Raw genomic sequence first — 18,597 nt, 5'->3', positions numbered from 1 at the left:
GTCGTACATTGCACTATTGTTCAAATTTCCAAGCATTAGATCAAATTGTGAGTTGACAACTAGGTGAGTTAACAACACTTTGTTGCGCTTACTTCTGCACACTTTTTGGAAGTGGCCTAATTTACCACAACTGTGACAGGTAACATTCCGAGCAGGGCAAATCGTTTCAGAATGAGCCGCATTTCCACACCATGAACAAGATTGTCGATTAATTTGATTTGGTTTGCGTTCAAATCGTTGTCGCACTGCGCTCACTGCAGGCGTGCAATCATCAAAACATGCGCTGTCACTTCTAAAACGCTTGTTTGCTGCAAGAGCTTTTGCTGCTTTTTCACCGATTCGGTGTTGCGAACCATCCGAATTGCTTTATCAAGGGTCAATTCCGAATCTAGTTGCAATCTTTCAGACAAGCCTTTGTTTGAAATACCAACTACAATTCTATCACGGATTAGTTCATCGCGCAAATTGCCGTAATTACGGTTTTCCGCCAAAGAGTAAAGCGACGTAATAAATTCATCGGCTGTTTCATAAATTTCTTGTTTTCTGAGGTTAAACTTTGCTCGTTCATATATGACGTTGTGGTGAGTGTCGAAATAATTGTTAAACTTTGCTATCACCGTGTCATACTTGTTCCTGTCCTCTGCACTTAACCCGAATGTTGCCAAAATATCGTTCGCTTTATCTCCAATCAAATATATCAGAAAGTTAACTTGTTCTTTCTCAGGCTTGTCACTAAGTGCTGAAGCAATTTTGTATCGTTCAAATCTGCGGCTCCAACCTCGCCATTCTTCTGGCTTTTCAAAATTAAACTGGTCTGGAGGTCGAAGGTTTCCAGCCATTCTGACACCATGTAGTGTTTAGCTCTTTTACTAGTAACTCAAGTGGCTGCTGATGGCGACAGCCGTATATATACGCGAACTGTAGGTCACGTGCTCTGCGGATGAACACACAGGGAGGTAATACTACATAGATCGGGTACCGATCTGACCAGATCCTTAGTCTACCAGATCTGGGCCAGATAAAGTGGCTGTTTTGGAATCTTCTTCTTCTTGCGTTTGAGGCCACCACAGTTCACGTTGTTAGATCCAGGCATAGCAGCCAATGGATTGTGTGTTTATCGAGGATTGAAAAGTCCACATGCCTATTCTGGGGTGTGCAGTCTGAGCCACAAGCACAAGACGGTGAGTCGGCGAGGCTCCATTGAAAGTTTGGAATATGTTGCCGAAACGGCCCAGCCCAGTTCGTAAGCGATTGCGCTTCACCCATCCCTTCCGAGGTAAGCTATTTCTGTTTCGGGTGGAGTTTTGGTACGGTATTGTAAATAAACCTTTGTCGCTTTTACTTTTTATACCTCTGTTATGTTATGACAAGTGATCTTTTATTTTTTGCTTTAGCCTATCCCTAATGGGAGGAAATAAAAAGAACATCAAAGTCAATGAAAAGCTTCCTGAATAGGCTATTTTAATAACGGATTTGCGCCGTGCGGTAACCTATGAGATCAAAGCTCGTAGAAAGTTCAAGCAAGCTATCGAGCAGTGGTTCATCTAATCATCATCATCATCTTTGGCCATGCCTGAACAAGGCGTCCGCTACCTTGATTTTACACAACAACAGCAGTGGTTAGGCCCAAGTAAAAAGGTTAATATGATCTAAGCTACAAAACCAAATTCGTTACAAGGCTTTGAAATTTTGAACCATTTGCATAGTCACCATAGTGAGTGTTAACACTTTGCTCCTCAAAGGGAGGCCAGATTTGGCCCCCCCTCATATTTGCTTTAATTATTTGAAGCACAGTAACGCCATGCACTTGGTTTTTCTTGACTTTTCCTAAAATTGCCAGGCGGATCTGATGATATTAAATTTGATGCTAAAAGTTGTGTAGTTTTCTTGTAAATTCAAGATTTTCGTGAATTTTCGCTATTTCTAGCTAACTTCCAGCAAAGCGTGAAATGGATTACATTGCGATGACAAGCCATAAGCTCATAATTGCTTCGTGCATCGATATGTGCGAGCAGAGAGAAGCATCCTCTTGCTTTCTTTTGTTTAGTTTGACCTCAATAATACAAAGCGCGTTATTTCTTATGCTACAAAGAAAAGCCAGTGATCGCAAAGCTGTTAATTAGAAACAATAATAGCAAACGTTTTTTGCGTTATCAGCTCTACAAAGAAGAATAGCAATCCACGATCAAAATAGTAGGCTATGGAGGCCACAAACTATTCAAAACAGTTGTTTCAAGCAGATAATATTCATTGACGAATAAAAAACGTTACAATAAGAGATCTTCTCTTGGATAAAGACACAAAAACCTGGTTTCGAAATAAACGTTCTATGGAAATGCTCTCATTGACAAAACTTGCAATTGAGGAAATGTATCACTGCAAATGCTTTTGGCCGGAGAAATAGCGTATTTGCAAACAGTAATTGTGAGATACACTCAAAATTATGAGATAGGCTCCATTTACACGTAGCAGCTAACTCGATGGCGTCCCTTCACTGCTTTATGTCACCTACTTGTTGTTATGTCCTGTATTTTTGTTTTACAGTGCACTGTGTTTTGTTCCAAAGAGCGCAAAATAAAGATGATAATGCCTCATCTACATTACAAAATATTTTGTAATGTAGGCCTACAAACAAAATGTACAATGTACACAATGTACATTACAAAACATTTTGTACTGTAGACGAGGCATAAAGTTAGGCGTCACATAAGACAAACAACAAATCAGCTTTCTTCATCATTGATTCAACATCTGAATACGTTGCGCCAATGTATAAGAGGCCGGCTATTGTGAAGACCCGCCATTTATAAACGATCCGATTATACCAAAAGTGGGACAAACTAGTGGATCAAAGAATGAATAAACAATGCTGAGAAAACTAAATCTAAGTGACGAACAATACCGATGTCTTCATTTATCTTGGAAAAATGCTGCCTTAACTTATCAACAAAAAATACCGTAAATAACGGCAAGGATCCCGAAAGCAGAATTTGCTCGACTTTGGCATGAATTTAGTCAGACATCTACAGTATTAATTCCACACATACAATAACGGGCTCTCAACTGCTCTAAGATACATAATAATCAACCTGGTTCTGGGCGATTTGTGTAACAGTTTAGGGGAAGACACTACTTGAAATGATGCACCACACAAAAGATTTTCAATGAAGACTGAGTCTAAAAACCGATGTGGATTGTGCTGCACAATAACTTCAAGTTTAGGACAGAAGAGGCACAAAATATCACGATAAAAATAAAGACCTTGTGGGAAATTTTCGAGAATCATAACACGATGCAAATACCATAGACGCTTAGTTTGCATGCTGTTCTAAGCTGGCCGGCAACCACAAAGGTAGACAATAGCCTACAAGCAGTTTATAATTTGATAACAGCGCAATAAACATTATAAATACGTAAACCAACAATGTTCTTTTACAAACGTTTTACGTCTAATAGTAAATTTTTCCCCAACAATTTTTTGTGAAGCACTTGCAAACCACGGTTTTGTAAAATAATTCATCATTATAGTATTTTATTTCTCGGATATTGTAAAACGTCATCAGCAAAATCACAAAAAAAAATTCATTACTTCAATGTAGTAGGCCTAAGAATTTTTTATAGAATTGTAGCCACGTTGTTTCAACAAAGAAGCCATTTTTTAGCAATATAAAGTTATAGAAAATAATTTGCAATCATGCAAATGGTTGGAAAGAATCTAGGAAGTCTTCTCACAATCTAGCACAAAATGATTATGTTTATTGTATCTCTGTAAAATGTTTTACGACAAACTTTGAAGCTTCGTTATAATCATTTTTATCTTTGAAGTCAGAAGTTTTTTTTTTTTTTTTGGCCAGAAACATAATCACTGCCTTGCTCATGTTGTCGCTTTTACGCGTATTTTTAGTGCTTCAAACAATAAGGACCCAGTCAGCAATCCAGTCCTTTTACATTGATTCAACATTTGTAAACGTTAAATTTATGTAGATTTTCTGACTGTGGGTTATTTCACATTTCCTTTGTTTACGCATGTTCCTCAATTCACTGTTGCATTATTTCGACGCTGGCGGACTAAAACTGTATTTTCAAATTGATTGACACAATCTTCAATAAAAAGTGAGCTTCGAACTTAGCTTTGTTGATGTAAATGCTGTATTTTTTGTGGATGTAATTTATGAGTCATGTTTATAAACACCCGTAAACGAAATGACTTATGATGTGGCCTGCATGATATTTGTGATGCGACTTGACACAAATCCACAATTTCAAAAGCACCTAATTTGAACTTACAAATTTCAGATAATTTCAACAACTTGTTCAATTGTCTTCTCTCTACTAAAAATATTCATACTACAAACTCAATTGTAGACCTAAAATACACAAACGAAGATGTAAACAGCTATTCAAGCAGGCTAAGGTGTTACTTATGAGAAATTTGGTTCCATAAAACTAGAAGCTAGCCATGAGTTTCGGAATGCATTAGTTTAGGATAAAAATGTAAGACAACAAACGCAGTTTTTTTTTTTTTTTTCAAATCCGTGTAACGATGTTACTCTGATTGTAACAATTTTAGAATCAGTGAGTAGCTTACAATAAGATTTGCTCGCAAGTCGTAAATTCTAATCAATGCAATGATTCGGCACACCGCACACACACTTCGTGCGTTCGATCGAGCTCTTTGTTATTTAGAAGTTTGCATGAAATCGGATTAGCACGGTAATTAAATAGCGGCAAGTTAAATCAAAATTGTCGTTTTTGGGTACCTTTGCAAAAATTGAAATATCAAGTTTAACATATAAAGTTTTAAAACAATGACTTTTCAAACTTATAGACAAATGATTTGTTTTTACACCAGTGTAACTTCTGTTGAAATAGCATCAGCGGCTAACACATAACAGCTGATTGAATTTGATCCAAAAACGGCCCCCCCTTGAGCAGTTAACTTCCAAAAAAACGTTGAAAAGCAAAGGGTTAATTTTATAATCGCCTTGAGTAGCCTATTATGTCAAGCATCAGCCAGACCAAGCGATGCTTGTTGTTTCAAGAAAAACCTTTGAAACGTCAATCGCGTCTTCGTGTTGAAAGAATTATTACGTTACTTTTACAGACATAAAGCTTGTGTTTACTTAAATCCATATATCTCTTTCCACGGAGTTGGTGATCTATCGAATTGTACGAAAACAATTACATTTTTAGCATTTCTTTATTCGTTCTGAAAAACAAGTTTAAATAATTGCTGTCAGTTTGTAGACGAGAAACTGAAGCTTGAAAGGGATTGACTCATGAAACGGCACCAGAGTATCTGTAGTGTGTTGTTTTAAAGCACTATTTTTAACTTTTACTTCTGTAAAAAATAATCTTACGTCATCTTGTGGGCTGAAAATTAATCGGTGTTTTTCATCATCCATTTAAACGTTGGCATAGCATGGCCAACGTTAATTCAACGTTTAAATGTAGTTTGTCTGTAGGTGACTATAAATATTGGCTGAGCGCATTATCTTTTCGAAGCCTTTCGCCGCATCTTGAAAAATGTTGTATCAACGTTAGTGAACGATTGTTATCCGCTTGCTTGCTTCAAATTAGGCATATTATTTGAAGCTATTTCTTCTTCTCGCCGTCTTTAAATAACACAGTTTCTCTGTGTTTTGCTGCAATCAGCATAAGGACTTAGCAAAGCGAACTTTGTTTACTTGTGAAAGTATAGACCAGAAATTCTCATGAGTTTTATATTAGCTGCATTTTGTAAAACGAGCTGTTTAATGTTATTTCTTAAGCATAAATTGAGAAACTTTATGTTAAATATTTCTTGACCATTTACTAATTGTAAATTTTGTATTCTATTTGAATAAGATGCACTAGTAGAATCAATTGCTGTATGACTGTTACGATCCTTGATATCATTTGGATTATTATTTGTACGGATTTATCCTTCAAGCCCTGCTCCTGTTTTGGTGAGTCGACCGAACTATCCCACCAGCTCTATTAGGATTGAAGTAGCCTTTATCTGCGCACCAAGTTTGTTAAACGAACTTGCGACCTGCAACTTGTGATCTTCTGACCTGTGATCTTGCAACCTTTCTGCCATAATAAACTAACAGAACTCAAGACCGTGTTCAGATTCAATCTACTTGGCTTGTTTCTCTGTCTGTTGTTGCCTTGTAGGTCCCAAAAACCGTATTATAACTAAGCGACGCATATAATAATCCGATCCACTGTTTGGCGCCAGTGAGAAAGATATTTTTTAACGTAGAATTCGCGTCAAAATTCTACAGTGAGTATAGCAGAAATGTTCGGATCCACCTTTTGCAAGATTCTGATATAGCCTGCCCTGACATAGACATTAGTTAGGCTATGATTCGATCCTGGGATCCAATAATTGGTCAAATTCACAAGGCCCGATCCGGTCCTAAAGCAATTAGGCTAGTATCACAAATTGGTTGGCTGGCATGTTCATATAACCACCACATTGCGAATTGTAATCTTATTCAACGCTTTATTTTCTCTAGTGTTTTCGATACCGTAGCTTACGGTATAATTCTCATCTCTTCTGCTTCCTGCGAACTGGAACTATTTTTCTCTAGGGGGGGCTGAAGCTGCAGTAGTGTTGTCAGTTTCTGGGGGGCAAATTTACAACTGGTAGTAATCATTCGGTCTGTTCTTGTGTAAAAATGACGCCAAAGCACACACGTTGTAAATTGTAACAAATGAAAGACAGCAACAACAAAGCAGTTGTTCAGGAAATTAAAAAGAAAACGAAAAAATTAGAAAGGGATATGAAAACGACTGTTTGTGGAAATGAGTTCTCACACGCACCCAACGATTGCTTTTCGCTCAGGTGTTTTCTCTATGAGCGGTGTCATGAGTTCTTTGACATCGACAATGTCCAAAATTGTTTGGTGGACATACATCAACACAAGATGAGTAGGCTAAGTCTTTTTGTGTCGTCTTCTCAACCACATTTTCAGGCGTCTTAGAGGAGAAAAAGAACGTTCTGATGATGCAGTTGAAACCGGGAGGCAAACGCAAAGCTCCACGAAATTTCGCATTCTTTTGAAATAATCAAAAAAATCTAGGCCTAGTGTTTGAGGGTTTAGTTGCGATAGTATTTCAGCAACCTTTGAAGGGAGTATGCGGTTTTTCCACTTACAACATCGCTGAGCATTGAGCAAGGTAAGTTCCGTTTTTAGACGGTCTTTTCTGATGGCGTCGGGTAAGCTGATCTCGGTATCAGATCTTTCCTCATCGTTTGCACAGCTCTATTGTTTGCACATCGTTTGCACAGCTATCAGATCTTTCCTCATCGTTTGCACATTCGATACCAATATACCAAATTGTCTAATGCTGCTTCAAGTATGCAAAAAATCCTTTGTGGAGTCCCTCAAGGTTCAACATTGGGACCTCTTCTCTTCCTAATGTATATTAACGATCTTCCTTTAATGTCAAAATTTTCAACCGTGCTTTTTGCGGACGACACATATCTAGCTTTACGTGGTGAAGACTTGGATTCTTTACAAACAGAAACCAATTCTGAACTACATAAAATAGATGCTTGGCTGCGAAGAAATAAACTACTCTAAAACAAGCTACATTTTAATAAACAAAGTGCCAAAGCGTACTGTTGAAACTAATTTCAGGTTGTGTATAAACCAAACAGTGATAGAAAGAGTTAAAACAAATAAATATCTGGAAATCTATGTCGATGAAAATCTAACCTGGTCGTCACACATTAAACATTTGTCGTTGCAGTTGGCTCGATATTCTGGAATTTTTTTATCGCCTTTGTAACTATGTATTAGAAGAAACATTGCTCATGTTATATTATAGTTTAGTATATAGTCGTGTCCAATGCGGTATTACTATATGGGGTACTGCAAGTAAAACGCTAATCAAGGAAGTAGACGTCAGACACAATAACATTATTCGAGCAATCACTAGAAGTACAAAATTCAGTCACGTCACTAACTTATACAAATCTTTGAATATTTTACAACGTGAAGATATTTACAAACTCGAAATTGCCAAATTTATGCATAAAGTTTCCAATAATAATCTACCACCTGAATTGCAAGATCGTTTTATAAAACTTGATAATACTCACTCGCACAACACTCGACAATTAAATAAAATGAAGTATTTTCTTCCACAAATAAACAAATCCGTGGCACACAATCTTTTGGCACATCGGGGTACTAAATTGTGGAGTGAATTAGATGAATGTATGAAAAGCAAACACCTTGCTTTGTTTAAAAAACTTTATAAAATTACCTTGTTAAATTCTTATTAAACATACTTGTTTAGTTAAATTGTTTTATCTACATGTAACCTCGTATTTGTGTACTTTGTGTTATTATACCCGATATGATTCATTATTATGCTTATGTTTTTCCTAGCTGGTCTTGATTCATTTTCCGACAAAACCCTATATGTTTCATTTCGATTTCGAAGCTACTGTTCAATCATGCTGTTTATTGATTTAGCTAATGTATAACTTGTAATGTCTAACGCTGCAATGTATGATGTCTGATGTCAGGCAGCACCTTGACTGGTTAACCGCAAGGTTGTTCGGTGCTGCCAGACCTTTCTATTGCTATATTTTGATTTGTATGTAATTGTGTTTCTTTTTCTCGACTCGTATTAGAAAGGCAAATAAACAATCATCTCTCTCTCTCTGTTGGCTGCTGTAAGCAGATCTGCCTGGTCGAATCGTCGATCAAGCTCAGCTTGAACCAAATCAAGGGCTTCGATGTATTGCAGTTTCCACGCTTCTTCTCCCGCAGACGACAAAGCATCCGATTCCTCTGTTTTTCGAAATCTTGCTGGAGTTTTGCTCACTTGGGGATCCTTTGGCGTCTTTAGGTTATTGGCAGACGCAAAGACGTTCGCTGCTTCCATAAGCTTGGAAACGGATTCATCTTTTCTGAGATTTTTGATCCGTTTGTGGAGAATGATGATGGATTCCAAAGCTGAAGAAGCAGAGATCTTCTTGTTTAGGAGCTGTCTTGCGACGGCTTCTGCAGGTTGAAAAACTTCACTGCTGCAGGTAATCGCAAAATGAAGCCACATCGTGCTTGCTTGTTTTACCAAGCCAAATATCTTTGCACGTGCGTCTCATTGCACTATCTTCTGTCATGTGGGCCAGACATTGCACAGGGTAGACCAGTACTTAACAACACGATCTAGGTCAAGTCAAGTCAAGTCAAGTCAATTTATTTTGTTTTAACAGCGCCATATATTAACAAACAATCAGAGTAAAATGTAGTTGTCAAAACAATGCATTGTACAACTGTTGGTTAGATTATGGCGCAATCAGGATGGTAGCGAAAGACCATAAGCAGTCATCTAGTCAGCCACCACCCCATCACAGTAAATCTAACTACACATTCATACACAATAGTGTGCAGAGGCAGGCACACTACTTCATTGAATAAAAAGGTTCGCCACTGAGATTGAAAAACAACTGCTGTTGGTTTGAATCTGCATCCTCAAACTGAGTAAGCCGAGGATGAAGATTCAAACCAGCGACCAAAAATTAACCAACGACCAATAAGTGATTGTGTGCTATAATAGGCTACAGCACTTGCGAAAGTTTTCTTGAAATAACGGGGAAAAACGTGAATACCACCACCGAATTGCAACAATTTTTATGTAAAGCATACAAAAACAGGGCAATTTGATACTAACTATAGAGAACAAAGATTAATAAGTACGATATGATGATATACTGTAAAGGTAAGTTATCCTTTGTATTGAGCACTTAAGGTACGCATGTATATTCATGTAACAGTTGGTTTTTGACATTTTTTTTAAAGCATTGGAACGGTAAATCTTTTATATCGTGTGAAATTTCACTCCACACTTGCACACACAAGAAATGGAGTGTTTTTTTGCCAAAGTTTGTTTCAAACCTGGGAAGAAAAAATCTGGTTTTAGCCTTATGTCTTGTATCATGTTGATGTATGTCGTCTAGTTTAACAAAGTAGCCAGAGAAACATGCTGGCAAAAAATTATTTTCGTACTTGAACATGAACTGTGCATATGCCAGCTTTGCAAGGTCACACACTTTTAATACCTGAAATTTGCTGTACATGTAGGTCGTCGAGGTTTTCCTGTCACCAAACAAACAGGCTCTAATAAATTTGTTCTGAATCACTTCTACCTTGTGTATTAACGTTTTGTTGGCCCTACCCCAATTAATTATTGAATATTGAAGATTTGATTGAAATAATGAAAAGTAAATTAACCGTAATGTGGATATTGGGACATAGTATCTGATTTTGTAAGCAATGCCACATACTTTACTCAATTTTGTGCAAAGGTCAGATATATGGGCGTTCCAGTTCAATCTGTGGTCCATCGTTACTCCAAGATATTTTACTTGATCAGTTTTGTTAATGCTTTGGCCGTTTAAGGTGAGAGAGAACGATTTTGCAACAGGAGGATTTCTACAAATGATCATAAAATTAGTTTTAGTGTAATTAATCGATAATTTATTAGTTCTCATCCATACATCAATCTTTTTTATTTCTTCATTGGCTTGTTGTTCTAGGCAAGTCAAATTACGGTGTGTCATGTTTAGGCTGGTGTCATCCGCAAAAAGAGTGGTCATGAAAGAGGACGCAGTAGGTAGATCGTTTACATATAATAAAAATAACAAAGGACCAAGGACTGACCCTTGGGGGATGCCGCATTTGACCGTCGAAAAGTTTGATGATAATGAGTTAAGTTTGGTGCATTGTTGTCTGTTGGTTAAATAAGACTTCATCAAGTTCCATATTTTTCCACGCAAACCATAACAATACAATTTGTTCAATAAAATTCCATGATCAACAGTGTCAAATGCTTTACTCAAGTCAAGAAAAATGGAGCACGTATAGTTATTGTTATTTAAGTTTTTGAGTAAATGATCATATATGTGAGTTATACTGAGTTCTGTCGAATCGTTTGTCCTAAAGCCGTGTTGACTGGGAGTTAATATATTATTTTTATCCAGAAATTTGATCATTCGTTCGTACAAAAGCTTTTCAAGAATTTTGGAGAAAGTGGGCAAAAGAGATATTGGCCTGAGATCGGTTAAAGCGGTGGGATTGGATACCTTTGGTATTGGGATGATTTTAGACAGCTTCAGTGGATCTGGATAGGTCTCTTGAGCAAAGCAGTTGTTGTATAATCGAGCAAGGATGGGTGAAATAATACAGTTTGCAAGTTTGATGAATTTTGTCGGGATATCGTGTATTCCAGGAGAAGTTTTTGTTTTCAATGTCATTATGATGTTTGAAACCTCACTGGGAATGATGTCTTCAAGTAAAAAACTGGATTGGCATGTTGTTGTTAAAAAATCTGAAGAGGATACGCCAGTTGGTTTAATTTTACTTGCCATATTAGTACCAATATTGGTGAAGTGCTCATTCATTATGTTTGCAAAGTGGGTTGATTCAGTTTTGTGTAAAATGTTATTTATTTCCATATTGGTGGGAAGCGATGATGTTGACTTGGATTTGCTAGTGATCAATTCGTTAATTACTTTCCATGTCTTCGATGCATCAGCTTTGTTTGCTTCAAATAAATGAGTGTAGTGTTGTCTTTTAGCTAATCTTTTTATATGCACCAAGCGGTTATTGTAAGCTTTATATTTCTTTACTTTCATGTCGTCTTTGTGCTTATAGCACGCTCGATATAGTCTATTTTTTGTCTTTATGGATTTAAGAATTCCTTTTGTGATCCAGGGTTTGTTTTGCAATTTGACTTCTTTACGGGATAATTTCCTTACAGGTGCGTGTTTATTGAGTGTTTTTTGGAACGTGTCTATGAATTCACAGAATTGTGTGTTGACGTTGTTTTTTGTAAAATCAAGGGAGTTCATAGCAACATGCATTTCAGATAAAAAGTTTTCATTGTCAAAATGCCGCATACATCGTGTCAATTTCGGAACTTTGGTTTTAAGGAAATTCAAATTAGTTACGCTCAAGAACACTGGTAAATGATCAGAAACATCATATAAACAGATACCGCTGGTTTTGTGTTGTTTTTCAATGTTTGTATAAATATGGTCCAATAAAGATGGTTCACTAATTTTAGAAAATCTAGTTGGATGGCTTATCACGGAATTACAACCTATGGCCACAAGTGAGTTCAAATATTCTTTTACTTTAGGGGTTTTATTTTCATGCGTAAGGTTGATGTTGATGTCTCCGCAAATGATGTATTGTGATTTCGTCTTCTCAATTTCCGCAATAGTTGATATTATCCTGTTTTGAAAACTATCAATATTTGGTCCAGGATGCCTGTAGATGACACCCACGACTGCGCTGTCTTGAGAATTATTTTTTATCTCGATCCAGAGGTCTTCACAATTTGGTACATTTAAGCTAATATCATTACGTATAGAATATGCAATATTATTTTTAATGTAAAGTGCAACGCCACCAGCATTTGTAGGAGAGTTTTTGTGTAAAAATTTGTATTCGATGAGGTTAAAGTTATCAACACAATTGGGTTTTATTTTAGTTTCAGAAATTGCAATAATATCAGGTTGGTGATTAATTTCGGCCAAAAACTCTTCGAGTTTGTCTTTATTTTTACTTAGACTGCGGGTATTGAAGTGGAACAAGGAGAGCTTTGTTTTTTTACTTTCTTGAAAGAATTTTTTAGTATCAGATGTAGAGAGGTAGTTTTTGGAATCGAAATTGATGTTAGTAGTGGACATTACAACAAACACAATAAAAATGACTGACATATACATGTGCAATGACAATATGACTGATTAGGCTACGGAGTGACTTTCAGTTGATAGACGAAAAACTTTGAAAAATAAACACTATATTATTGCGTTATGAAATATTTAATTTAGTCGGTTTAAGATACCAATCAATGTCGGAAAACGAAATGTATGGTAAAAATTTCAAAAATACTATTATTACGTCACAAACTATGAAACTTAGGGAAAAAAATTAGCAGTCAGTCTTGACCTAGTAGCCTAGCTAATCACTCCAATATTGTGCAGAAGTACAAATTAATAGGATAACAAGCTAAAATTAAACAAAAAAATGGAGTGGTATCGTACGATGAACTGTCCAGATTTAATCTTTTTTCTTCTGAATTTGAACTGTTTAGCTTCCAATAAATGAACCTCTTTGGTGTCGATGGTTGAACTTGGTCTTGATTGGGTTGAAGGTTAGGCTACTTACAGTTGGGTAAAAAATAATGGCTCGGTTGAGAAAATGTAAAGAATGCCAAAATGAGTCCTTTTGACTTACTTTTCTTTGTCTTCAAAACTTGATGATTTGTCTAGCAGCAGTGATTTAATTTCTTAAATGCAGAAAATGACTGTTGACTTGTTGGCTAGTCTAACTCAAGGTTTCTTCAAATTGTATTATCTCTGCAACTTTCTGATGGATTTTGAAAATTTTGATTTTGATATGACTACAATTAAATTTTCTTCTTGGTTCTTCTAAAATTAGCTTTTCTCCAGGCCTTATTTTTTTTATGAGTCCATTTTTTGATTTGGGCCTGGAGAGAAAAATTTTGCTGCTTACTCTAAAAAGCGCGGGAAAAAGGAGCAGAAGCAGGGGGCTTCTAGGGCAGAAGCACGAACGCACCAATTGCAGGCAACTTCATCGGAACTAAAAAGCGACATGAACAAAGATTTACGTTTAGGCAATTTACAGTACCGCAGAAGAAAATTCTACTTCTATAAAATCACAGCATAAATGTGATGGAAACTGCATAAAAAGCAATGCTAGACAGTGGGCTAAGAAAGATAGCTTGCTCTCCTTCGCTCTGATTGGCTGAGCGTTGCTAGGCGATGGATCGGTCTATTTGTCAGAATTTTCCAGAGGGGGGCTGAAGCAATTATCGAAAAATTCCAGGAAAGGCTGAATTAGCTCTAGGGGGGCTTCAGCCCCTTGAGCACCCCTACTTCCGCGCGCCCCTGGGCTACCGCCTATCTGCATTTTCGCGATGTTCTTAGAAAAAAACAAAACCAGCAATTAATTATTATCGTTTATTGTCTTTTTAAACAAAAACCTGACTGAATTGTTAATTACAACAACAAGAACGCCGTAAGAAAACAAAAATGACTTACAGAGAACCCATATAGAGGATAGGCTATACGGTTTCACAGCAGCAATGAAGGAACGTAAAAATAACGTAAAGGGAGACTGCAGGAATTACACCTGCCAAGTGGGCTATTCTTTCCAGATTTCAGGGTTTATTCTTTCTAATATCTCCAAGTATGTTTTTTAAAAGTAAGTGGCTATGAATTGAGCGATTGTTGCTTTACTTTTGTGCTTCTTTGACGAAGATCGGTGTGTACATCGATTGAGTTTGTGCTATTTGAATAAACTGATGAATTGATTTATTCAAACTTTTGAACTTTTTTTTTCTTTCAAAACTCACGTGGGAACTCTAAAATACAAATCAATTCTTGTTTGCGGCAAGTTCAAGTTTTTAACATTCAAATCAATCAAGAATCATGTTTTTCAACTTGATTATCATATCACTAGCAGGCCCGGATTTAGGGGGGGCAGAGGGTGCAGGTGCCCCGGGCCCCCTGACTTTTGAAGGGCCCCCTACGTAGAAAAAATGTAATTTTGTGTTATTTGTTTACCTTTCAGCCTTTAAAGTTTCTGCAAAATGCTGTGCAGTACTGGATTAATGCTACTGTAGACGTAGAGAGAGGTGGCTTTTCGCTCCCAGGGTGCAAAAAAAAATTTTGCACGGGAGCTTTCCGATCTAAAAGTGCCCCGGGCCCCCATCAGCTAAATTCGGCCCTGATCACTAGTCTTCTCATTTTTAGGGAATTTGTCTCCAGTTTAGGTTGGGAATTTTATACCCACTTAAGGTCCAATTTAGAGAATTTTTTGCCTGGGTTCATTTGCTACACTGATTGAATATAGGCTGTGGCTATATTTACACTACCGGTATATAGTGTAATAATAGCCTGAATAGTGTTGCTGGATAAGGAATTCTGCTCTAATTTGAGAAAAGTTTAAAGCTGTTGAAAACAAAAACTTGTATATATTTTGGAAATTTTTTTTAGTCCTTGATAATAGTGGCTTTAAAAACAACAATGTCACTTATTTGGGATGCAACCTAATTCATACCATGAACAATTGTACTGTCAGTTCGTACCTTGAAAAGATCAAGAGAAAAAAATAAAAAAGCCGAAGTCGCTGATCGAAGTTTCCACAAGGTTAGGGTATCGGTAGTGGGTGCAACCTAGTTCGTACCCTGAACAGTTCGGACCCTCAGTTCGTACCCTGACAAGATCGAGAGAAAAAATTAAAAAAAGCCGAAGTCGCTGATCGCAGTTGTTTAATAGCACAAAGCCAAAGTCGCTGATCGGAGTTTCCGCAAACAAACTCGAGGGTTAGGGTTAGCGGAAACCGCGGAACTGCGGAAAAATATTTGCGAAACTGCGATCAGCGAGGGTTAAAGCAGAGCATAGATTACTCGATGATTAGAGTTAGGGTTAGCCGAAACTGCAGTTAGCAAAACTGCTGAAAAATGTTTGCGGAAACTGCGATCAGCGAGGGTTAGGGTTAGAGCATAGATTGCTCTATAGTTAGGGGAAAGGTTAGCGGAAACTGCGGAAAAATGTTTGCGGAAACTGCGATAAGCGAGGGTTAGGGTTAGAGCATAGATTGCTCTATAGTTAGGGTTAGGGTAAAGGTTAGTGGAAACTGCGGAAAAATATTTTCGGAAACTGCGATCAGCGAGGGTTAGGGTTAGAGCATAGATTAATCTATGGTTAGAGTTAGGGTAAAGGTTAGCGGAAACTGCGGTTAGCGGAATCTACGGAAAATGTTTGCAGAAACTGCGATCAGCGAGGGTTAGGGTTAGAGCATAGATTAGCCTATGGTTAAGGTTAGCGGAAACTGCGATCAGCGACTTCGGCTTTGTGCTATCTTTCTCTCGATCTTTTCAGGGGGAAAATTTTAAAATGTTTGGGGAAACTGCGATCAGCGACTTCCGCTTTTTTTAATTTTTTCTTTCGATCTTTTTAGGGTACGAACTGAGGGTCCGAACTGTTCAGGGTACGAACTAGGTTGCATCCTCGGTAGTTAGGGTTAGGGTATCGGAGTATCAGTTAGGTATCGGTATCCGCAAACAAACAAACTGAAAAGATCGAGAGAAAAAATAGAACACAGCTGATTGCAGTTTCCGTTTTTCCGCAGTTTCCTCAAACATTTTAAAATTTCTGGTAATGATCCTAAAAGTTTGCCGAAGTCACTGATCGCAGTTTCCGCAAACATTTTAAAAGGGTTAGGGTGTTTTCGCAAACAAACAAACTGAAAAGATTGAGAGTAAAAATAGAACAAAGCCGAAGTCGCTGATCGCAGTTTCCGTTTTTCTGCAGTTTCCGCAAACATTTTAAAATTTTCAGTAATGATCCTAAGAGTTTGCCGAAGTACGGTAGTTGATTGCAGTTTCTGCAAACATTTTGAAAGGGTTAGGGTTGATGACGTTGATCGGAGTTTCCGCAAACATTTTAAAATTTCTGGTAATGATCCTAAGAGTTTTTGTTTGTTTGCGAAAACTGCAATCAGCAACTTCGGCTTTTTTTAATTTTTTCTCTCGATCTTTTCAAGGTACAAATTGTTCATGGTATGAATTAGGTTGCATCCACTTATTTGTACTGTAGTTTGTTGTTTTTAAAGCCACAATTATCAAACAACAACAGAAGTCGACATCCTTGAGTTTCAGTCACTTTTGCTTTGGATCATCAGTGGTCTATATCCATTGGGCAGAAATTCAATTTCCAACTTGATGGGAATTGTGGAATGTGATTGACTTGAGTGGGAATCGAACCTCCTTCGAGTTGGATGCCACCGATGTTGTCCGGGCCTGAACACTCCCCCCCTGATGTCGTCCCATGTTGTCTCTTGAAAGCAGTGTTGCCAAGTGTTCAACAAGGTCAGGATAAACATGCAATGACTGCAAAAAACTTTAAAGAAGAATTTGCTTTTCATTTCTGCGATTGTGATTTTAAATTTGACGTATTTTCAGACACACAATTAAACGGAAGTGAACAGAATTACGAGCTACATTTTTACCACTTCGTTCCCTTAGACCGTAGCAGTTCATTAGACTATGTTATTTTAGAGAAATAGTAATAAACAAATTGTTCACTCGGCTGTGCAGCACTTGTCAGCAACAAAATAATTTTTAAACAATGTAGAAGAAATTTGCGTCATTGCTGTATGGAAGTAATTTTGCCTTAAAGTTGCTTTTCACTGGTGTGACTTCTCTAGTTTGTTTATGGGTCACTTTAAAGTGACTTTATATACAATTATATATAAGTGAAAAGGCCACTGTACTGGCCTTGCAAAGTTAAAAGTTAAAATATGTGCATTTTATAGTCGTTTTTATTCGCCTGATGTGGGTCACTGTAGTTTGTAGTGGCCTTTCATTCATATATATACGGTACAAAAACAGGAACGCTACTGTAGCGTCCTTATGTAGCAAAAGAGTTGCAACATCTAAAAGCTTAAACAAGAGAGTAGGCTAACCCTAAGCTAAATAATGGTTGATTACAAAAAGCATAGCAGGCCTCGAAATTCATGGCGGTCATGTCCGCCGTCACAGCATGTGATGTCCGCGGGAAGTACCATCTAGATCGGTCATATTTGTTCGCCGAGAAATAACACAGAAACTAGCGATACAAATCGTCGTTGCATAGCATGAACAATCGTTGCAAAAATATTATTTCCCGCGCATTCCAGCGCGCATCTACAAAGTGTGAATACTGTATATATTATATCCTTTAGCTTCGATTTAAGCAGGAAAACTTTCGATTTTACATTGCTCCAACGATTGATGACATTGAATCAGTGTAACAAAGGCGATTTCTTCGCCAAAAATCGATGGGAGTACCGGTTACTTCTACACTAATCACGCACAATTTAGTTCAAGTCTTACGTCACAATGTCTGGCTTTGATCTCCGAATAATATTGATAAGGCAAGGTTGGTTACAAAATTAGATTATACGAGTAGGCTATTACAGCAAGATGCAGCAAAATTTGTTAAGTTTTGGTATTACAGTAAGAAAAGGCCTAGGGAAATTCACTTTCGCTCACATGATACGCAAAAATAAACCCAGAAAAAGCCTAGTAAAACTTTGCACAGCAGAAAATAATAGTGTTAGTGTAGAAGTTTTCCGACTCGTCCCCAGAGCATTGTGACGCAAGAAGCGACACGAAATCTTTAGGTGGAAATTAATCAGTTATGCGGCGTATTAAGCAGCTACACGGCGCTTTGACTCTTCAAGCGCGTGTCGTTGGTCTGATAAAAGCTTTTCAGAGTGACTTCGCTGAAATTTTAAAAAGCCTTCTACACCATAGCTATATTTCTCAAATGGCGAAGAATTATCAAGATAAAGTGATTGAGCATGACGATCGACGTTAAAACTCGTGTGTCCGCCGAGAGACTTAATTTGTCCGCCGAGATACAGTAGCTGCTCAGACCGGACAGTCGGACACGTTTGTCCGCCGTCAACAAAAACGAATTTCGAGGCCTGCATAGCTTTCATACCTATTTTGGGAAAAAATGTGCCATAGGACATTGACTGGAAGCACCTTTCTTGCAAACTTGATTGAACT

The 18,597-nt window shown here is 37.5% G+C and overlaps 1 protein-coding gene across 1 annotated transcript; it reads right to left on the bottom strand.

Annotated features, from left to right (window-relative positions):
- Positions 1–251: 251 nt before the first annotated feature.
- On the bottom strand, positions 252–839 carry LOC145766771 (uncharacterized). The gene has a single exon (XM_082578478.1). It carries the CDS (start codon positions 837–839, stop codon positions 252–254), a length of 588 nt encoding a protein of 195 aa, XP_082434604.1.
- Positions 840–18,597: the final 17,758 nt, after the last annotated feature.

This window comes from Aplidium turbinatum, chromosome 3 (genome assembly GCF_918807975.1).
Source record: "Aplidium turbinatum chromosome 3, kaAplTurb1.1, whole genome shotgun sequence".
NCBI classification, from domain to species: domain Eukaryota; kingdom Metazoa; phylum Chordata; class Ascidiacea; order Aplousobranchia; family Polyclinidae; genus Aplidium; species Aplidium turbinatum.
The sequence above is the reverse complement of the archived record's forward strand: the minus strand, read 5'-3'. Positions and strand labels throughout refer to the sequence as shown.